The 18,045-nt window shown below is 36.9% G+C and overlaps 1 protein-coding gene across 4 annotated transcripts in view; it reads left to right on the top strand.

The window, feature by feature from the left end:
• The window catches only part of Ppp1r1c (protein phosphatase 1 regulatory inhibitor subunit 1C), a 123,539-nt gene that overhangs the window by 63,106 nt on the left and 42,388 nt on the right, over positions 1–18,045 (top strand). For 2 of the 4 annotated variants that reach the window (XM_026392038.2, XM_026392039.2), the window contains exons 3-4: positions 1,400–1,440; positions 4,283–4,343. The exons of 1 other annotated variant lie outside the window; for it this stretch is intronic. In XM_026392038.2, the coding sequence (XP_026247823.1) occupies positions 1,400–1,440; positions 4,283–4,343 (102 nt within the window). The remainder of the gene's footprint in view (positions 1–1,399; positions 1,441–4,282; positions 4,344–18,045) is intronic. One more of the 4 variants, XM_026392040.1, reaches the window with a different exon arrangement.

The following is an 18,045-nucleotide window of genomic DNA, read 5'->3' on the forward strand; positions in this document are numbered from 1 at the left end:
TAGATGGCTGACTCCATTGCTCTGGGCCTGAGGTGAGGCAGAACATCATGGCAGAAGGTCGTGGAGGAGAAAAGCAGCTCACAACATAACCACCAGGAGCTAAGAGAGAGCTCCACTCACCAGGAACAAAATATAAACCCCAAAGTCATGTTCTCAGTGACCTACATCTTGTAGCCACTCTCCACCTACCTAAAATTACTGCCCAGCTAATTCATATCCATAGATTAATGCACTGATTAGATAAAAGCTCTCACAAAGTATTCTACCTCCAAACTTTCTTACATTGTCTTATTTGTGAGCTTTTTTTTTTTTTGGTAATTATCTCTTATCTAACCCATACATAGATGTATCTATATCTCTACCCATACACATATATGTACATAGATATACACTGTTTATTAGTATTGGGTAATGCATGCTCATTATAAAAAGAAAAACAAATAGTACAAATATAGATAAAGAAGAAATGTGTTATCACTCAGAGGTAACTATAGGTAGCATATAGGTATCTATGAATGCATATGCCTATCCTCATGTACATTTATTATCTTTTATAAAATAAAAATACAGTGCATGTAGTTTTGAAATAATTTCACCTACATAATATATGTTTTCTTGTGAATATATATTCATTTAATTGTCTCTTAAGTAAAATTCATTGATGGACTTCTCATACAATCAGCTTTCGGGCTAATGTAAGGATCAGGAAAATGTAACTGGGTCAAGAAGCCAAGAAGCAGAATTCATGTAGAGTAAGTGAGAAGGAAGCAAAGAAGCCTGGCCCGGAAACTTCTCCCCCTGCAGAAGAGGTGTATAGGACCACTTCTTCCTTTAACGCCTTTTTCTCACAACCATTTACACCACCTGAGTAGAATTTGCCTGGGCACTGTCATAGGAGATGTTTGAGAAAGTAACTGGTTCTTCCCAAGGGCAGTAGAAGAAAAGGTTCTGCCTTCCTTGCAGTCATAGTGATTGGTTGAGTGGGAAAGGAGGTTTGTTTTTGTTGATGGAAAACTTGAAGAAGCTTGATAGAGGCTACACTCAATACACAGTGATAGCAGGAACAAAATCAAGAAGAGGTTGCTTGTGCCTTGACACTATGAGGTTGGTAATACCAGTGGTTGTTTCAGACAGTCATTTCCCTGGTTCTCTTTCTGGACTACTGAAAGGTAGCAACATGAGAAATGCATTTTCGTTGCCTTTTTTTAAAACCATTGGGAGAAGTTTATCTCAGAAGAAAACCACCCCTGTCCTGCTGTCCTTTGCAGCTCTAAGCCACATTGCAACGTATAAGCATAGACAATTATTAAAGTATTTTGATATGTTGATGAAAATGTTAATTGTATACTACAAGGAAGAATATTACATTTCTAATAAGTTATAACTACTTCTCTTTCAGAAATAGATGACAAAAGGGTGACCAACAACACACAAGGAGAAGTAAGTTTTCCCAGATTTTGTGAAAACGTGTTAAAATTTAAAAAAATTAGCTTGACTTGATTTGATATAAAATATAATGTAAATTGTGATGTAAAAACTATTTAGGTTGCTTTTCCTGACTGAACAGTAAAATGAGGTCACTAAATCTCTGCCTCTCAGTTACCTCAATTCTCTGATTTTCTATGGAATGACAAGCCTTGCAAAAACTTCAAAAATAGGGCTGGGATTGTGGCTCAGCAGTAGAGCACTCGCCTTGCATATGCAAAACCCTGGGTTCAAGCCTCAGTACCACATAAAAATAAATAAAATAAAGATATTGTGTCCAACTACAACTAAAAACCATATTTTTAAAAAAACTTCTAAAATAAAGTGATGGTTTTAGTGATAGAATGTAGTGCCAATAATTTAATTAATTGAGTGATTATTTATGAGCAACAAGGGGTAGGGCCAGGCAATGTCAGAATCCTAGAGGAAGGAGATGTTCTTCTGGCGTGTGGAGCAAATTCAGCCCCAGGGCCAGAGTCTGGAGGGAATGAAGTCTTCTCAACCTGGGTGAACAGAACCTAGGGGTTCAGCAAGATAAATTCAGCTAGCTTGAACATTGTAATCTTCTAGTCCCTCCATATACACCGGTAGGAGTTCAGATAGAAAAAAGGAAGTGAGGCTAGTTGATAGTATAGAATATACAAAATAGGAAGGAAGCAGGAAACTTGTGCCCAGAAGTGGAGCAAATATCAAACTGAATGATCTGTGGACTTAGTCAATTCCCATGATTACAAGTAGGCATACAGCAAGACCCAAAGAGGAAAATGTAAAAAGACAAAATCCCAAATAGTATCTCACAGGATTTTCAAAAGTTTTTAGTAAGGGAGTAACTGGGAAAACTAAGCACTTATATAAAGTTGTTATTTTTTATTACATAAGTTTTTACTGCTATGTTATTAAACAACAAAAAGGCACTTCTGCAAAATTGATCTTCGACTCGATCTTTGAATATGTGTATTGAAGAAGATATAAAAGAAATTCCAGAGGTGATTGCTTCACAAAATTAACCTGATGTGACTGAAATAATAGAAGTGCCCCAGAAATGCCAATCAGCCACACATTTAATGTTAATGTAGTCACCCTTCCTGCACCCATGTATAATAGACTAGTTCCAAAAAACAATTCTGGAGAAATTTACCAGTACTATTTGCTCACTTGATGGGCAGTTGCAACTGTTTGAATTTTTAACTTTTTAATAGATTTCTTTTGCATTAGGTAAATATCATCATTTTGATGAGTTTGAGGGCAATTACATTTTTATTTTCACAAAGAAAGTTGCCTCATAAAGTCAACTTTATGAAACAGTTTTAATGATTTTTTTAAACTCTGTATATCATGTTTTCTAATATGCAGTGAAAAAGCACTCACCCAAAAGTGTCTTATAACTATGATTTTCAAAGCAAAAAAAATAACTGCTTTGAATAATTCAGACACTGAAAGTCATTGATTAAGACCCCTACCTTTATCACATTATAATATAAATCAACATGCTATTAAAAAGGAGTAGCAAAGTTTGGTAGCAAAATCTGATTGGGTTATAGACTACATATATTTTTATTAGAATAAATAATATTATATTTATTTTACATATATTTCTATATCACTGTGGAATGGTGGTTTTGACCCTGAAATGATTATTCTAAATGCAAATCCTGTTTTTAATAACTTAATCATGATCCAGTGAGTTTAGATAATGGTCTTATACAGCAGTTTTGTTAGTGAAGGGCTTACCTTTTAAACAAACAAAAGAATAATACCTCAACATTATAATTTCAAATAGAGACCTTAGGATGAACGTGTCAACTCAAGAGAGTAATGAATTGCTATTACTTACCAAGGATCCTCATTATGCCTCCTGAACCACTCATTAATTCTATGAACACATATTATTATCCCATGGAGTATAATTTGTCTCAAAATTCATGTTTTTCTCTCAAGTGGAAAGAATTAGTAACTTAAAAAATGCTTTTGAAGAAAGAATTTGCATTTAGAAATGATAAAAATAAGAAGATATTTCAGGGTCAAAATAACTTTTCATAATGATATTGAAATATATATTATATAAATGTTACTATTTTAATAAATGAAATATACACATATGTATGTATGTATATATACTATAATCCAGTTGGATTTAGCTACCTGGATTCTCTTGTTTTTTGACAACAGGTTTTGAACCCAGGGATGCTCAACCACTGAGCCATATTCCCAGCCCTTTTTATTTTATTTTTTAAAGATTTTTTAGTTGTTGATGGACCTTTATTTTTTATTTATATACATGTGGTATTGAGAATAGACCCACTGCCTCCCATTTTAGGCAAGCGCTCTACTACTGAGCTACTACTCCAACGTCTGCTTTTAAAATTTTTTTAAATTTTGAGACAGGGTCTCATTAAGTTGCTTAGGGCCTCATTAAATTGCTGAGGCTGGCTTTGAACTTGTGATTCTCCTACATCATCTTTTAGAGCTGCTGGAATTACAGGCGTGTGGCACAGGCTGGGCTGAGATTCCTTTTTAATAGCATGTTGGTATATGTGTTTAAAATAAATTAGTCTTAAAAGAGTAACTTTATGATTGAAAAGGATGAATAGCTTTATGATAAAATAGAGCCTACAGCTTCACATATAAGCCTGTGAAATCACTGAACATGTATAATCAATCTCATTGACTAGAGCTGTGTTTCTTGGTATGGATGTCAAAAAGCTCTTTAAAACACGGTACAGTGTTTAGTTCCCTCCCAGGTCTGAAGGCAACATCATTTACATCTTATGCTTTTACTCTTTTCTCTTTTCTCCAGTCACAGAATGCATCACCTAAGCAGAGGAAGCAGAGTGTATATACACCACCCACCATGAAAGGTACTGTTCAGGTACTGTTTTGGGGTGTACAGAGTGTTGAGGTTTTCTGTTCTCAGGACCATCCATTCCATCACAAGCTGGATCTTGTCTCATCTCCACAACTCAGTGATGCAATGTTCAGTAAGATACTGTTTAAAATGTGGTTCCACCCACCAAGAGTAAAATAGGTGGTTGAAGAAGCATTAACTAGGAATCTAGAATCTTAGTTTGGAAATTTAGTTTTCACAATAATGACAAAAATTTTTCTTTTACCTTTCCTCACCTATTTTCTTTGAAGGGATTTTTTCCATAATCTCTAATCATTTTTGCTAGTGTTGACAGATAATTGTCATCTCCCACACTACCCTCATCTTAAGAGAATTCAAATAACTTGAATTTGAGAGAGATTTGAAGTAAAATATGGTTTCATTGCCTTGTGTTGGAATCAGCTTTAAGAAACCCAAACAGCTGTTTGCTGTACTTGCAGCAGCTGTTGAAATAATAACGAAGAATGCTTGTTCGAATTTGGGCATTTTTCCAGAATTTTTCCTCAAAATTGGAACTGCTAAAATAATGTCTAAGTGCATTAGTATTTTGACTACCATCAGTTCAGGGAAGGTGTCTTTAATTTCTCACACCAAAGTGTTCCTGACATGAGGCGGAGTCCACTGTACCCAGTAGCTCTTGGTCCCCTCTGGTGCTAGGACTGCTGGCTGGGTGTTTCATCATACAGTTGTCCAGCTTGGTTTTAGCTGCATGCAAGGCCAGCCCAGCAGCTTCCTCTGGAGTTTGGAGAGATGTCTAAATTGGGAGTGAAATTTTCCACTCTATTCTCTGTAGATTTGGGGACTTTTCAGGGAGGTGGGATATAAATGGACACATTATTAGATACTTTCAGTAAATTTCCTTCCTGTATAGCTATTAAACACCATGTTTACTTGTGTGTAACTAGTAAATAATACAGTCATCAACATTTTTTTTATTCCAATGTAATTATTGAGAGTACTAAACATTCCTGTCTGAAGATAAATATAATCATTTTAAAGATATTTTCCCCATTGTAAGTGCTTTAGTATTTTCAAGACACATCAGTTTTGGCATGAATGGGAAACAATGAAAGATATATGTTCACTCATTGAATTATTTCCTCTGTTCTATTTTGGGTTAGCTTAAGCTAAATAAAGTAATCCTGTTCCCATGTCCTCAGAGAATAATAGTTTCTAAAGGAAAATCTTAAACTCAAAGCTCTAAGGGCCCATTAGCTCTCAAATGTCCTAAGAATGTTGGATCCTAACATTTAGGGATGTTAATTATGCTGCACAGTTTTCATATAACCTTGTACTGTCGAGTGCCCTAAGATTGTTCTTTAATGATAATCATCTAATTTTTCAATAGGCTATCAGGGTGTTGATACCAGTCATTTATGTCATTTTATAACCAGTAAGTATCTTTTGTGATTCTTATGACAAAATAGAAAGCAAAATCCATGTGTTTTATTCAGTCTATCCCTAAGAGCTAGAAATTAATATTTCAAGACAAAAATTAAGCAATGGTAACATATGGTGCCTTGTGAGCACAGTAAAAAGATTTGATCATAAGAAAGATGACTGAACAAAGAGAATATTATGAGATGCTGAATACAGCAATACAATTGCTCTGAAATGTAGAATTCTTAAAATTACAGTGTGAGATATAATTATTGAGAATAGAAAAAGGTTACTGGGAGAGCAAGGCACCAACACATGTGATTAACAGTTTTGAAAAAATTTGCTCTAACAACAAGTCTGGTAGAGCTTCATGAAGTATCCCGTTGGTAACTGGATAGCAAAAACAAACCAGAGAAACAAGCAAAGCAAACTAGGTGGACTCATTCCTTCTGTCTTCATAAGCTGTAGGGAGTTACTAGCACAGAGATCAGGAAAGGTGCTACTCCCACCTTTCACATTAATCTTATAAACAGACAACTATCTCCTAAGCTCATTTATATTTCTCCCTCTTAGTTTCTATAGTCCTTATGGTTATTTTGAAAACAGGAACATGTGTAGGTTACCTCCTGTGATGCGAGCAGGTTTCATATGAAGGTATAAATAGAAAGAAATAAATCAGAATTTCCTCTGTGCTCCTTAAACAGGCACAATCTTAAGTTTAATATGCTGATGACTCCCAAATGTTTTTCTCTAGACCTAACATAGCTCTTGAACTTCAGGCTTCCATTTCCAACAACCTACTGAATTTCTACACTTGAATGTAATTAGGCTTCTCCAATTTATATGTCCAAAACCAAAATCATTGGTTCTTTTTCTGTCTTTCCAATCTCAATAAATGATCTTTAGCTGTTGAGATCAAAACTCTCGCATATTTCTTAACTCCTCTCTCTAGCCCAGTACATTCTCTACTTTTGATAATTAATTTCAAAATGCATTCCTCATCTGACCACTTCCATCTCCTCCACTGGTACCACCTTGTGCAAGTCACTCTTCTGTCTCTCTGGGAGGACTTAAGTTGCCTTTATACTGGTCCCACTGATTCTGCACTTGCTTCTCTACAGTCTTGTGCCCACATAGAAGTCAGAGTACTGACTTCCTCTAACTCATCTATCGGATCACAGCATTCCCTTGTTAAAACCCTCCATAGCATCCTGTCACATTGAGAAAAAAATGTAAACCCAACCATGGCTTACCAACCCTGGAATGACCTCATGTGGCTCTCCTCTTTCACATTATCTCCTTTTAGCCTGCCCCTTGTTCACCAGGATTCACCCTCATGCCAAACACTTCTGTCCAGATCATTTACATTCTCCATTTTCATTGAAATGCCTGTAATACTCTTTTTACAGAAGCTCACAAGTGGCTGGGATTAGTGCCATCAGGGAGGCCTTGCTCCCTGGACAGCCTCTCCAGCACAGAGTGGATCCTTCCATCATCACCGTCCACACATGTGCCTTGTTTTCTCAGTAGTGTCCATCATGATGGACATAGAGCAAGGTGTTATGATAATAGCTTTGAGAATTCGTACCACCTTGCATAATGCCTGGCATGTAGCAGGCACTCTGCAGATACATGTTGAAGAGCTGAGCCATCAAGAGCTGGGGTATTGAGTCATACCATCATCTACTAGAAAGTGGGGACCATTTGAACCTTCCTTTACTGATGCTCACATTGGTGACTCTGCTTCTGTTTTTCTATTTTTAATTTTTCTCAATTTTCCTCTTTTCTGGTCAAAGAGAATATATGATTCAATAAGTTAGTGGGTACTGTGGCTTGGGTGAGTTCCCCCAAAGATACATGTGCTAAAGGTGTGATCCCCATCAGTGACATGATTGGAAAGTGATGGAACCTTTGAGAGGCAGAGCCTAGTGGGAGCTCTTTAGGTCATTTAGGGTGTGCCCTTGAAGGGGATATTTGGACCCTGGTCCCTTACTCTCTCTCATTTGATAACTTTTGATGTCTGAAGGCCAGAGGTGAGCAATTTTGCTTTAACATGGACTCTCACCTCAGGTCCAAAAGCAAAGGGCCAACGAATCATGCACTGGGACCTCCAAAACTGTGAGCCAAAATAAATCTTTTCTCTTTATAAGTTAATCATCTCAAATATTTTGTTACAGTGATGGAAACCTGCCTAATACAATTACTACTCAGAATTGTAAATCAGTTAAGCTAGATTCTTAGGAAAAGTCACTTCAATGAATTACTGGAACTACTGGGTTATTTCTTATCTTTGACTAGGAAACTGGTTCCTGGGTCATTTAATTTGTAGCAGGTGGCATCATTTTATAACACAAATATGGCAAGATAAGTAGAAGGATGTGGATAGGGCTTTTGTTCTGCTGACATGTCTCAGATTATTCTGCACATTTACTCTTAGAATGTAATAAAGGACTTAATACTTGGTCTGGCCATCTTTCTATGATAATATTATAGGTACTCAGCCTTGTAAAGGAGATAAAAGCTAACTAGGGTAATTATCCAGTGAGGACTGAATTTTTTTCCCCACTGTTTCGCTGAAACTGGCCATTTTCATTGAATATTCTAAGGTATTAGGCCTGGGATAGAATCAAATAATCAAAAGCTCCAGGTGATTCTACTTCCACTGGTCTAAAGATTGACCAGATTCAGATATCTAATTGCTTATTGACATGTTTTCTTATGTTATAGGTAGATATTGTTACCAAGTTTTTACCCCAATGGCTAGGTCTTTTTCCTTCTCTGAATTATGGAACCAATTCCCCAACTGAGCAGCAAAGGAGACTTTTATTCTCAGTCAAGAATAGGAGAAGTGAGAGATAAACTTATAAATCAACTTCCTGCTTCCTGAGGGTCAGAGAATACAGATATAATCACTATTTGTGTATGTATGTAAAGACAGATATAGATATATAGCACAAAGAAATGAGGTGAGAGATAGGGTAATCAAGGGGAAAAATCTTCATGTTTTGTATTATAATGAAGTTAGAGGTTGTCCAGTGGTCACTCTGGCAGCCATCTTAGATCCCACTGGTTTCAATCAGTCCTGATTGAAGGGAACTTCTGGCCTTCAGACATCAAAGACAAGGAAGATTAGGTGGAGTGAAAATTTAGCTACCCAGGCAGTATAACACCAGGGCAGTGTAACAAGAATTTGTGAAGATCAAAGAAATCATGGGATCAAGATCATGGTGTTCAGAACTGATTTTTTGATATTTTCCACATCAAATCAATTTCTCCTCTGGTATTCCCATTCACAGGAAGAGGAACTTTCATCTGCCTCCGTTGGGGAAGTCTCTGTCAGCCCTATCTCTCTCTCTCAGACTCTGTCACAGTGTAGCATAAGACTTGTGGATTGCACGGCATTGAAATCTCTTGAGTCTGCCCTCTACTCTCACCTTCAATGCCATCCCCAAATTCCAAGTCACACTTCTCTCTTGGTCACTGTCCGTCCGGTCTTCCTCCTTGCACCTCCTGTCTGTTTTCTACACTGTGGCCAGAGTGAACTTTTTTAATACATAGAAGTGATGATGTCACTTCTTTGGTTCAAAACTTCTAATGGATTTCCATTTATCCTTGGATAAAATTTCTGTTCCAGAGAAGGGTTTACAAAACTTCCTGTCTCTGGTCCAATCAGCCTCTCCCCAATTCACTCACTAGATTCCAACCACACTGGCATTTTATCAGCTTTCAAATCCACCAAGCTCTTTCCTAAATCAAGAAAGGTCTAGTCAATATCCTTTCTTTGGCTTAGGATGACTGTCCCCTTCTTTTTCTCATTCTTCATCTGGTCAACTCCACTCATCATTCAAGTCCTGTCTTTAAAGGTGAGTTCCTGAAAGCTTTTCCTAACCTCCCAGACTAAACTCCCTGCACTTAATAAATTCTCTATTGGCAGAATTCTCTCTAGAGTTATGCTCTCTCCATAGTTCTTTTATTGCAAGTAATTACAATGTCCAATTATTTGTTTCATGTTTATCTCCTACTAGCCCAGAAACCATCTATATTGCAGCAGTGACAATATCTATTTTACCCACTACCATGCCTGCTGGGCTGAACAAAACACATGGAACATACGCAGTGCTCATAAATATGTATTTAAATCATTTAAGAACCTACATTCAACACTATTATTGGCTAAAGAATTTCCTGAGGATATCTACTTTCTTTCTCCAAAGTCTGTTAGAAAGATCTCTTTATTGAGGTCCCTAGAAATGTGTACTCATGGATTCTTGTTCTACATCATGTTGTTATTTGTGGCAAATTTTTAAATGACAAAGATATAAATATTTTAATACATCTATCAGGCTCTTGTCTCACCCTTAACTTTCTTTTATCCAGATTAAAATATATTGATGTCAATTATGCCTGCCACTCAGTCCTATTTCATTTATTCTTAATGTCCAAATAAACTCCATTTTGCCTGTCTTTCTAGAAGTGCATCTTTCAAAATCAACCTGATATTGAAAGTGTAGCCTGACCAGAACAGAATGGAGGTTTCAATTATGCCTGAAATTCCCTTCATCCCAGAGAACTTAATTCTATAAATGCAGATTAAAATCTTATTTTCTTTTTCTGGCAGTAATGCACATTATTGACAACCAGTGAGCTCACTATAAATTCAAATTTCTTTGCTTTCTTCATGTACTGTTTTCCATATTTACCATTTATTCCTCACTTTAAATTTATTAGCCTCCCCACTACCCCACCCCCAGACCAAAGGCAAGTCAGTACTGTCATCCCAGTGGGATTTTCTATTGTTAGATTCAGGCTGTGACATCAGCATGTCATATTTTGTATACTGTGTCTATCGTTCATTCTATTTTCAATTATCTCAATAGTGTATCTTCCATGGGTGAATTTATCTCTGGTATTTTTATCCAAGTCCATAATAAATGTATGAAACAGCAGGATTAGGACACAGTTTTTCAGCACCTGTTTTCCTCTCTAGTTGACACTTATCCCCTTGAATGCCATCATTTAATTAGTTACCAAGGAGACTTGTCCTACCAGGACTCTGTCTCTTCAAACCAGAAGTTCTCAAAGGCACTTTTGTTAGACAGGTTGTTGTATCTTAGATACCTCGGGCTGTCCACTTTGTTTTTCCATCTATATAAATGAGTTATAAATTTAAGATGTACATTATGCATAACAGGAGAGAAGTTGAATTTTTTATAGAAAACAGACTTTGTTTTCCATTACTCTGTGTAACATAGTGCTTTATAAGTATATAAGTAGAAAGTGCCGAAGATGATCAGAAAAATGGCAGTTGATGACGAATGCTCATGCGTACTTCTCTGGTGTTTGTTTATGTGGTGGTCAGTTCCAGAATTTACAGAACAGTCAATTAAATTATTGTTGGATCACTTGAATCATGTTTTCAGAAAAGCAAAGTGAATTTGAATCTTGGGACAGGAAATGGCTGACTCATTTCCACCCAGTGTGTGTGTGTGTGTGTGTGTGTGTGTGTGTGTGTGTGTGTGTGTTTTACTGGAATTCAAATGCTGAAGAGAGCAAAGTAAATGCAATTGATTTAAAAGGAAATCTGAACATTCAACAAAACAGCTGACTGAAAAACTGCTTGGTATAGCAAGGCCTGTTGTATTATATTACCATTTTTAATGTGTAGCAAGTCAGATGTTTGATTTATTTTTGAAAAAAAAAAATATTCTTCCTCTCATTCTTTGCAACTTCTTGTAAAAGAAAATTTTAGTTGTTTCAATGTCCAGAGATTATTCTTGTGGTATGTTAGATAGATCTATGAATGCTTGAGATATTTTAACTCCAGAGTTTTGAGATTCTTCCTCCAAGGAGGGCTGTGCTTCTAAAATTTTATCTTAATTCACCTTCTTTCCATAATAAAGCAATAAATACAATCAAGAAATAACTCCGAGAGGGAATCACACTGACCCAACTAGATGGCAGACATAGTTTTCAGAGGGTGGGTGACATCAGCAAAGGTGGGACATATGAGGGTAGTCTTCCAGTCGGGTCATGCTGCTGACCCTGGTAATTTCATGGGACTCAATATGAAAGGACACGGGCTTTGAGGGACAAGTGGACTGAGGTAGAAGTGGCCATCTTTCAAGCTCCAGCATGCACCACTTACTAGCTGTGACCTTCAGAAAATCAATGAACAAACCATTCCATCCTCCTCCTCCTTTTTTATTAGTACTAGGGACTGAACCCTGGCTTCCAACATGCTAGTACTCTGCCACTGAACTAAACTCCCAGTCCCATCTTTATTCTCTTATTGGTAAAATGGAGACGATACCTGCCCCACAGGATTACTCATGAGACAAACTGAAACAAAATAGGTAAAGGTCGTGCTCACAGGCACACACATGCGGGACTATTTTGAAGGATTATGTGAATCCTGATAGAGAAGGAGGCATGTGGTTCTTTTATTATTTCTGCTTAGATCTGCAGAGTGGAGGCATGGGATTCAGGGGAGAGCTGGAACAGAGGTCAGAGTACTTGAAAGAGAGTGAAATCTCTGATGCATTTTGGGCCTCATCACTATGGGAACTGGAAAATCTGGTTTAGAGGTACCTGGTCCTAGAAGCATGGGGATCATCAGCCCTGCAACACTTAGCTCTCTTTTATTTAGCTCAGCTTCAGGCAGACTTGTGAGATTGCCTTTGACATTTTGCTTGCTTTTAAGCAAAAATCCAGCTTTACCTTCATTTTACCTTGCTCCTCCTCTTGGACACCATGTCCCTTAAGTCCCAGTTAATCGATGTTTATAAGACTTGTGTTTCAAAAACAACTTACAAAAGTGCTGGCTCATGGTGTAGATTTACAATAAATATTTCTTGCCAGAGGGAAGAGCAGAAAGCTACATCATAGAAATGCAGCCCATAATTAGGCAGCCCAGGTAAGTTGACAACAATAATTGAGTTGTAACCAATTCGCTCTTTCTGATTTCACACTTATAATTTTGGCTCAAAAAATCCTCAGAAGGGATCCCCAACCATGCCATCCTCCTCTCATTATCCCCTGCTCAGGGAAAATTAGCTTCTCATCAGGCCACCTCCAGGGCCACCCTGGATTCCTTTTTAAAATGTTTCTGTCACCCCATGGGTGTTCCACAGGTATTCATTACATTTGCCTTTGTAAATGTTGTTTTTCTTTTTTGTCACTGCTATTGTTTTGTTTTGTTTTTGTGCTGGCTCAGTTTATTTGTTCTGCTGGGTGGGACTTATTTATTCAACTCAAGAAACATTTAGCAGATTTCTAGATAACAAGGAACTTTCTAAATATATACAAATCTTTGTTTCTTAAAAAACTCCAAGTATGCTCCTATTTCTAGATGAACTTCCTGTGCTTCTCTTTAATTTTATCCAAAGTTAATCCTTCCTCACATCTTTGAATGTAGAGGGTAGGGTCAGGCGAAGAGAGTCTAGAACATCCCCTTCTTGGAGCCACTGAGATGTTTTTTTTTTGTCTGAGAACAACCTTGAGAGAGAATGAAGCAAAAAAGCAGCAAGGATGAGTAGACTTCATGTTTGGAGTGTCATCATGGATTTTTAGGTTAAAACGACTAAAGAATCTTGAGATAAGTTGAATTGAAATTTGGGACTAGTAATTTAATTAATTTCATGTGATGCCACTTCAACATTTGAAAAGGAGAGCACCCACCGTTGATCAGTAGAGTTCTTTTCATTCCTCTATGTCAATTTACATAATAAAGTTAATCTCATATTTACATCCCTCTGAAGAAACAACATTCAACTTCTTAAATTGCTTCCTATTTTAGCATCAGGAGAAAAGAGGAACATTTATATTTGATTGGAGCAGCTGAATCATGACCCAGTGTCTTGATTTTTCTTTATTGTGCAAATGGCAACATTGAATTGTGTAAGCACTAAGAATACACTGCCACAAATTGAAAATGAGCCTCTGCTTTGAGAGATGCATTAAAGTGGTGTGGCTGCAGAGGTGAACAGCAATCCCAGCCCTCTAGGAGATTGGTCTCCAGAAAGCACCCCACAAGTGGTAGAGCATGCCTGATAAATCCTTCAGTGGGGATTTACACAAAGTTATCAGGCTGTGAGGAGACTCACAGGCAGCCTCGTGGACAGGAGGGAAAGACCACTTTCAGATCACAGAAAGGACAGTCATATTTACATGTGTTAGAGAGAAAACTACCTGGAGAATAACATTGAAAAGGGAAATACCTGGCTCACACCATTTATTATTATTCTGTTCATGCAAATTGGCAAAGCATTTAAGATGGTGCTGTAATAAAGATAAATAAATCCTGCATGGACCATCACAAAGACCTTTGCTGACAGGCAAAGTATAGATAGGTCCCACTAATGGTACTATATGGACCTCACATTCTAACACTTTTAGAAATCCTTGTGCCTTTGATTCTGTTTGAAAAGTTCTGGTTCACATCTTTGACTTTCCTCTTAATAGGACTACATAAAACAGTAATATTCAGCTTGAATGACACATTTTAAAGATAAAAGTTATATTTTAGAACATTTCTAGATTTAGAGAAATTAGGAAAACAGTACAGAGTGTTCCCATATACTCCATACCTGGTTATCCTCATTGTTTATATATTAATATGGTATATTTGTTATAATTAATAAGTCATTGACAAATTATTGTTAACTAAGGCACATATTTGTATTTATTGTATGTGTGTTGGTATTGGTTCACTTGATATTCCTTTTCTATTCCAGGAGCCTATCAATGGGTTATGTTTACACCACTGCTTCTCTTGACTGTGATTGAGTTTCTCAGACTTTTGTTGGTTTTGATGACCTTGAAAATTTTGAAAGTATTGGTTATGTGTTTTCTAGACTCTCCCTGTATTGGGAGTTGCCTGATGTTCTTTCTCATAATTAGACTGGGATAAGGGTGTTTTGGAAGAGAAACCACAGAGACAAAATAACATCCTAGTCACACCAGGTCAAGGTCCATACTGCCAACATGACTGATAGCCTGACAATGTTTTCTGGATTCTCTTCTACAAGATTTCTTTTCTTTGCTCCCTTTCCATCCTGTGCTCTTTGAAGGAAGTCAGTATATGTAGTCCAAAACCTACATAAATGTGTGTGCACAAATTTTGGGGATTTTTATGCCCAGGAGATATGTCTCTCCTTCCCATTTATTTCCATATTTGATCACTTGTTTTTTCATCATTATGGATACATGGATATTTATTTTACACTTCAGATTATAAGCCAAAACTACCTTATTTTGTTGGTCAAATATTACCAGCTTTGACCATTGGGAGCTTTTCCACTTGACTCCTGAGTCCCTTTGATGTACTCCAGGAATGTGAGGATTTTTGTTTGCTCATTTGTTTGTTTTAGCATGTCCTTACTTTCTGGCACTAAAAGATACTCCAAGCTCTTTTGTATCTTCCTTGTCCCAGTCCTAGAATCAGCCCTTCCTCCAAGAAGTTCTCAAATTACAATTTAATTCCTATTTGAGATATTATACTGTAAGATACATGTTTGCACCAGTATGTTTGCTAAAATTAGGGCAATCTATCTCTTACTCTGCAAAAATATATATGCACCATATCCATCAGTGTAAAAGGGCCCTCAGCATGCTAAAATGTACACACAACACTCATATTAATGCTAATGGGGTTTCCGGGAAGAAAAAACAATATCTCAGAATGGAAAGATGCTATTATTATGGGCTTGCCCTCCTTCATTTAATGCCTAATTCAGTGTCCCCTGATGCTTTCTGGGACAAGATTTATGTTGCCCCTTTAGATGCAGGGAATTAGTAATAGTCTTGCAGCCTTCTTGGAAATTGGCTGCTGACTTTATTCAGAGATTTTTAAAAGTAACACTTTATACCCGAGTAGTGCTTCAACATATGTAATATGATTTTTTTGTATAATATATTTGTAGAATTAAGTGGAATCTTTTAGAGGAAAGTGAAACTCAAAGGAGAGCAGGGTTCCCATGTTAAATATCCTTTCCATTTATTAGGCTAATGGTAACACAAGCCTTTTTGTAGGGTGTCCTATGAGATTCTGTTGGAATAAAAATGTTTTTTTTTTCATTTGCCCTCATTAAAATTCAGAGGTCTTCCAACCTTATAACGTAATGGTATGTTTTCACAAGATCTTTCTATACATTTCTACAAAATGCTTGGTTTGTATTTAAACTCATATGCATCTGTATTTTATAACAATGTTGTACTCAAACCCAGCTTGCCTTTAATCTTGTCTGTCTCCAATGCCATTCCCTCCCCAAGTGGCTGACCATATCAATCTGAATCATTTTACACTCCTTCAAATATTCCTTTAGAGTAAGACCCTGGAAATAATGTGCAGGGCTATTTTTGATCTTGGCTGCCTCATACCTGGCCCTGGCTACCCTTACCTACTGCTGCTGCTTCTTCTTCTTCTTTTTTTTTTTTCATGCCATAGCAATGTTAAGTTGCATTTATTTCCTTGAAAATAATACATGGTTTCTCATTTCATGCTTTTGTTTTGCAGCCTCATTTGCATAGAAGGCTTTTCTTTGTGCTCCCACCTCTATTCTGAATCCCTTTTTGCTGTGTTCCTTTAAGACTTGAAATGCTTAATGCACACCTGTCTGTGTGATATCTGTAATCCCCTCTAGCAAGCCTGCGAATTCCTTCAAGACAGGGCCAATGTCAGGAGGATTCTTGTCTTCCATTTATATTATGGAAGGCTCTTCATAAATGCTGAATCAGTGGGTGAATAATCTGATTTAAAAATAAATATAAATTGACTTTATATTTTTATCACTCACTCATTTACTCATCTAAACATCTAGAAACTACATACTATCTGCCAGGTCATTTTTTTAGGCTTTTTAAATTAAAGCTCAGGATGAACTAAATGCAGTCTCTGTCTACAGAAATAATGTAGTCAGGTGAAAAACAAAGCTTGTATAAAAAATGATTATTAGTTCCCCAAGACAGATATTGAGAATAGTTTTTGAATGCAGAGGAAGAAATATCTAGCTCTCTCCCTCATAGCAAGGAAAGACTTTACAGAATAAATTAATTTCTTCTGTCAGCTGAGGGATGAGTAGGATTTTAGAAGAGAAGTGTGAGGTGAATCCCAGGCAGAGGGTTTGGCAGGTACAGTGGTGTGGAATGTGAAAGCCTTCTGAGAATTGTGAACTGGGATAGAATCTGTGGAGAGGGAAGGGTGGACACACACTGCAGGCTTGTCAGAGTTCTTCTGGGTCCTGTGCTCAGAAGCTGGTACTTTTTTCTAAGGCAACAGAGCACTTTTAGATAACTTTAAAGTTCATTTGATATGTTACATAGTCCTGTGAGTGCTTTGACCATCAGGTGGTGGGGAAAAGGGATGAAGAATTTGATTCACAGAGTTAATTTTTTTTTCTTAAAGAGAGAGTGAGAGAGGGAAAGAGAGAGAGAGAATTTTTTTTAATATTTATTTTTTAGTTATCGGCGGATACAACATCTTTGTTTTGTATGTGGTGCTAAGGATCGAACCCGGCGGCACACATGCCAGGCGAGCGCACTACCGCTTGAGCACATCCCCAGCCCAACACAGAGTTAATTTTAAAAAATTAGCCTACCTTAGATTGTATTTGCCTCAGTTAATCTGTCTGTTTCCAATGCTGTTATTTATATAAAAATAGATGACTGCTAATGCCAACCTGGCTTTCTTTTTCTAAATAATAACTATGACTTAGGAGAAGTTGAAATATTCATCATGTTATCTTCCAAATAAATCAATGGAAATCCAAGTAAAGGATATCAGGGACAGTAAAGGATATCAGCCTTACTGTCAATCAATATGCAAATATTGATTAAACTTGAACTCTGCAAAGTTCTGGGCTATGTGTTATTTTAAACAAATGAAACAACAATGTCAAGATAAATTGATAAATTGGTTCTGAGTTGGGCAAATTTAGGAAAAGATTACACTCTTCACAAACTTGTGCTAGTCTATAAAACTTGTCTAAATCCTTTCCCTCTTAAAACCCCCTATTCTTGTTTGAACTGCAAAATAGAGTCTGATCTGAAAGATAATTTTAAGAACAGTTTCATCAATTCCTTTCTCAATAGGTTCTTACAACAATACACCCCGAATTTCAGGGATGGCAGCACTAGCTGTGCTCTTTCTTTTGCGGGTTTTCTATGGGACAGTAAAGGATATCAGCCTTACTGTCAATCAAGATGCAAATATTTATTAAACTTGAACTCTGCAATGTTCTGGGCTATGTGTTATTTTAAACAAATGAACTACCAAGTTCTAAACATCATAGGTCAAAATT

The sequence above is a fragment of the Urocitellus parryii genome, chromosome 1 (assembly GCF_045843805.1).
Source record: "Urocitellus parryii isolate mUroPar1 chromosome 1, mUroPar1.hap1, whole genome shotgun sequence".
NCBI classification, from domain to species: Eukaryota; Metazoa; Chordata; class Mammalia; order Rodentia; family Sciuridae; genus Urocitellus; species Urocitellus parryii.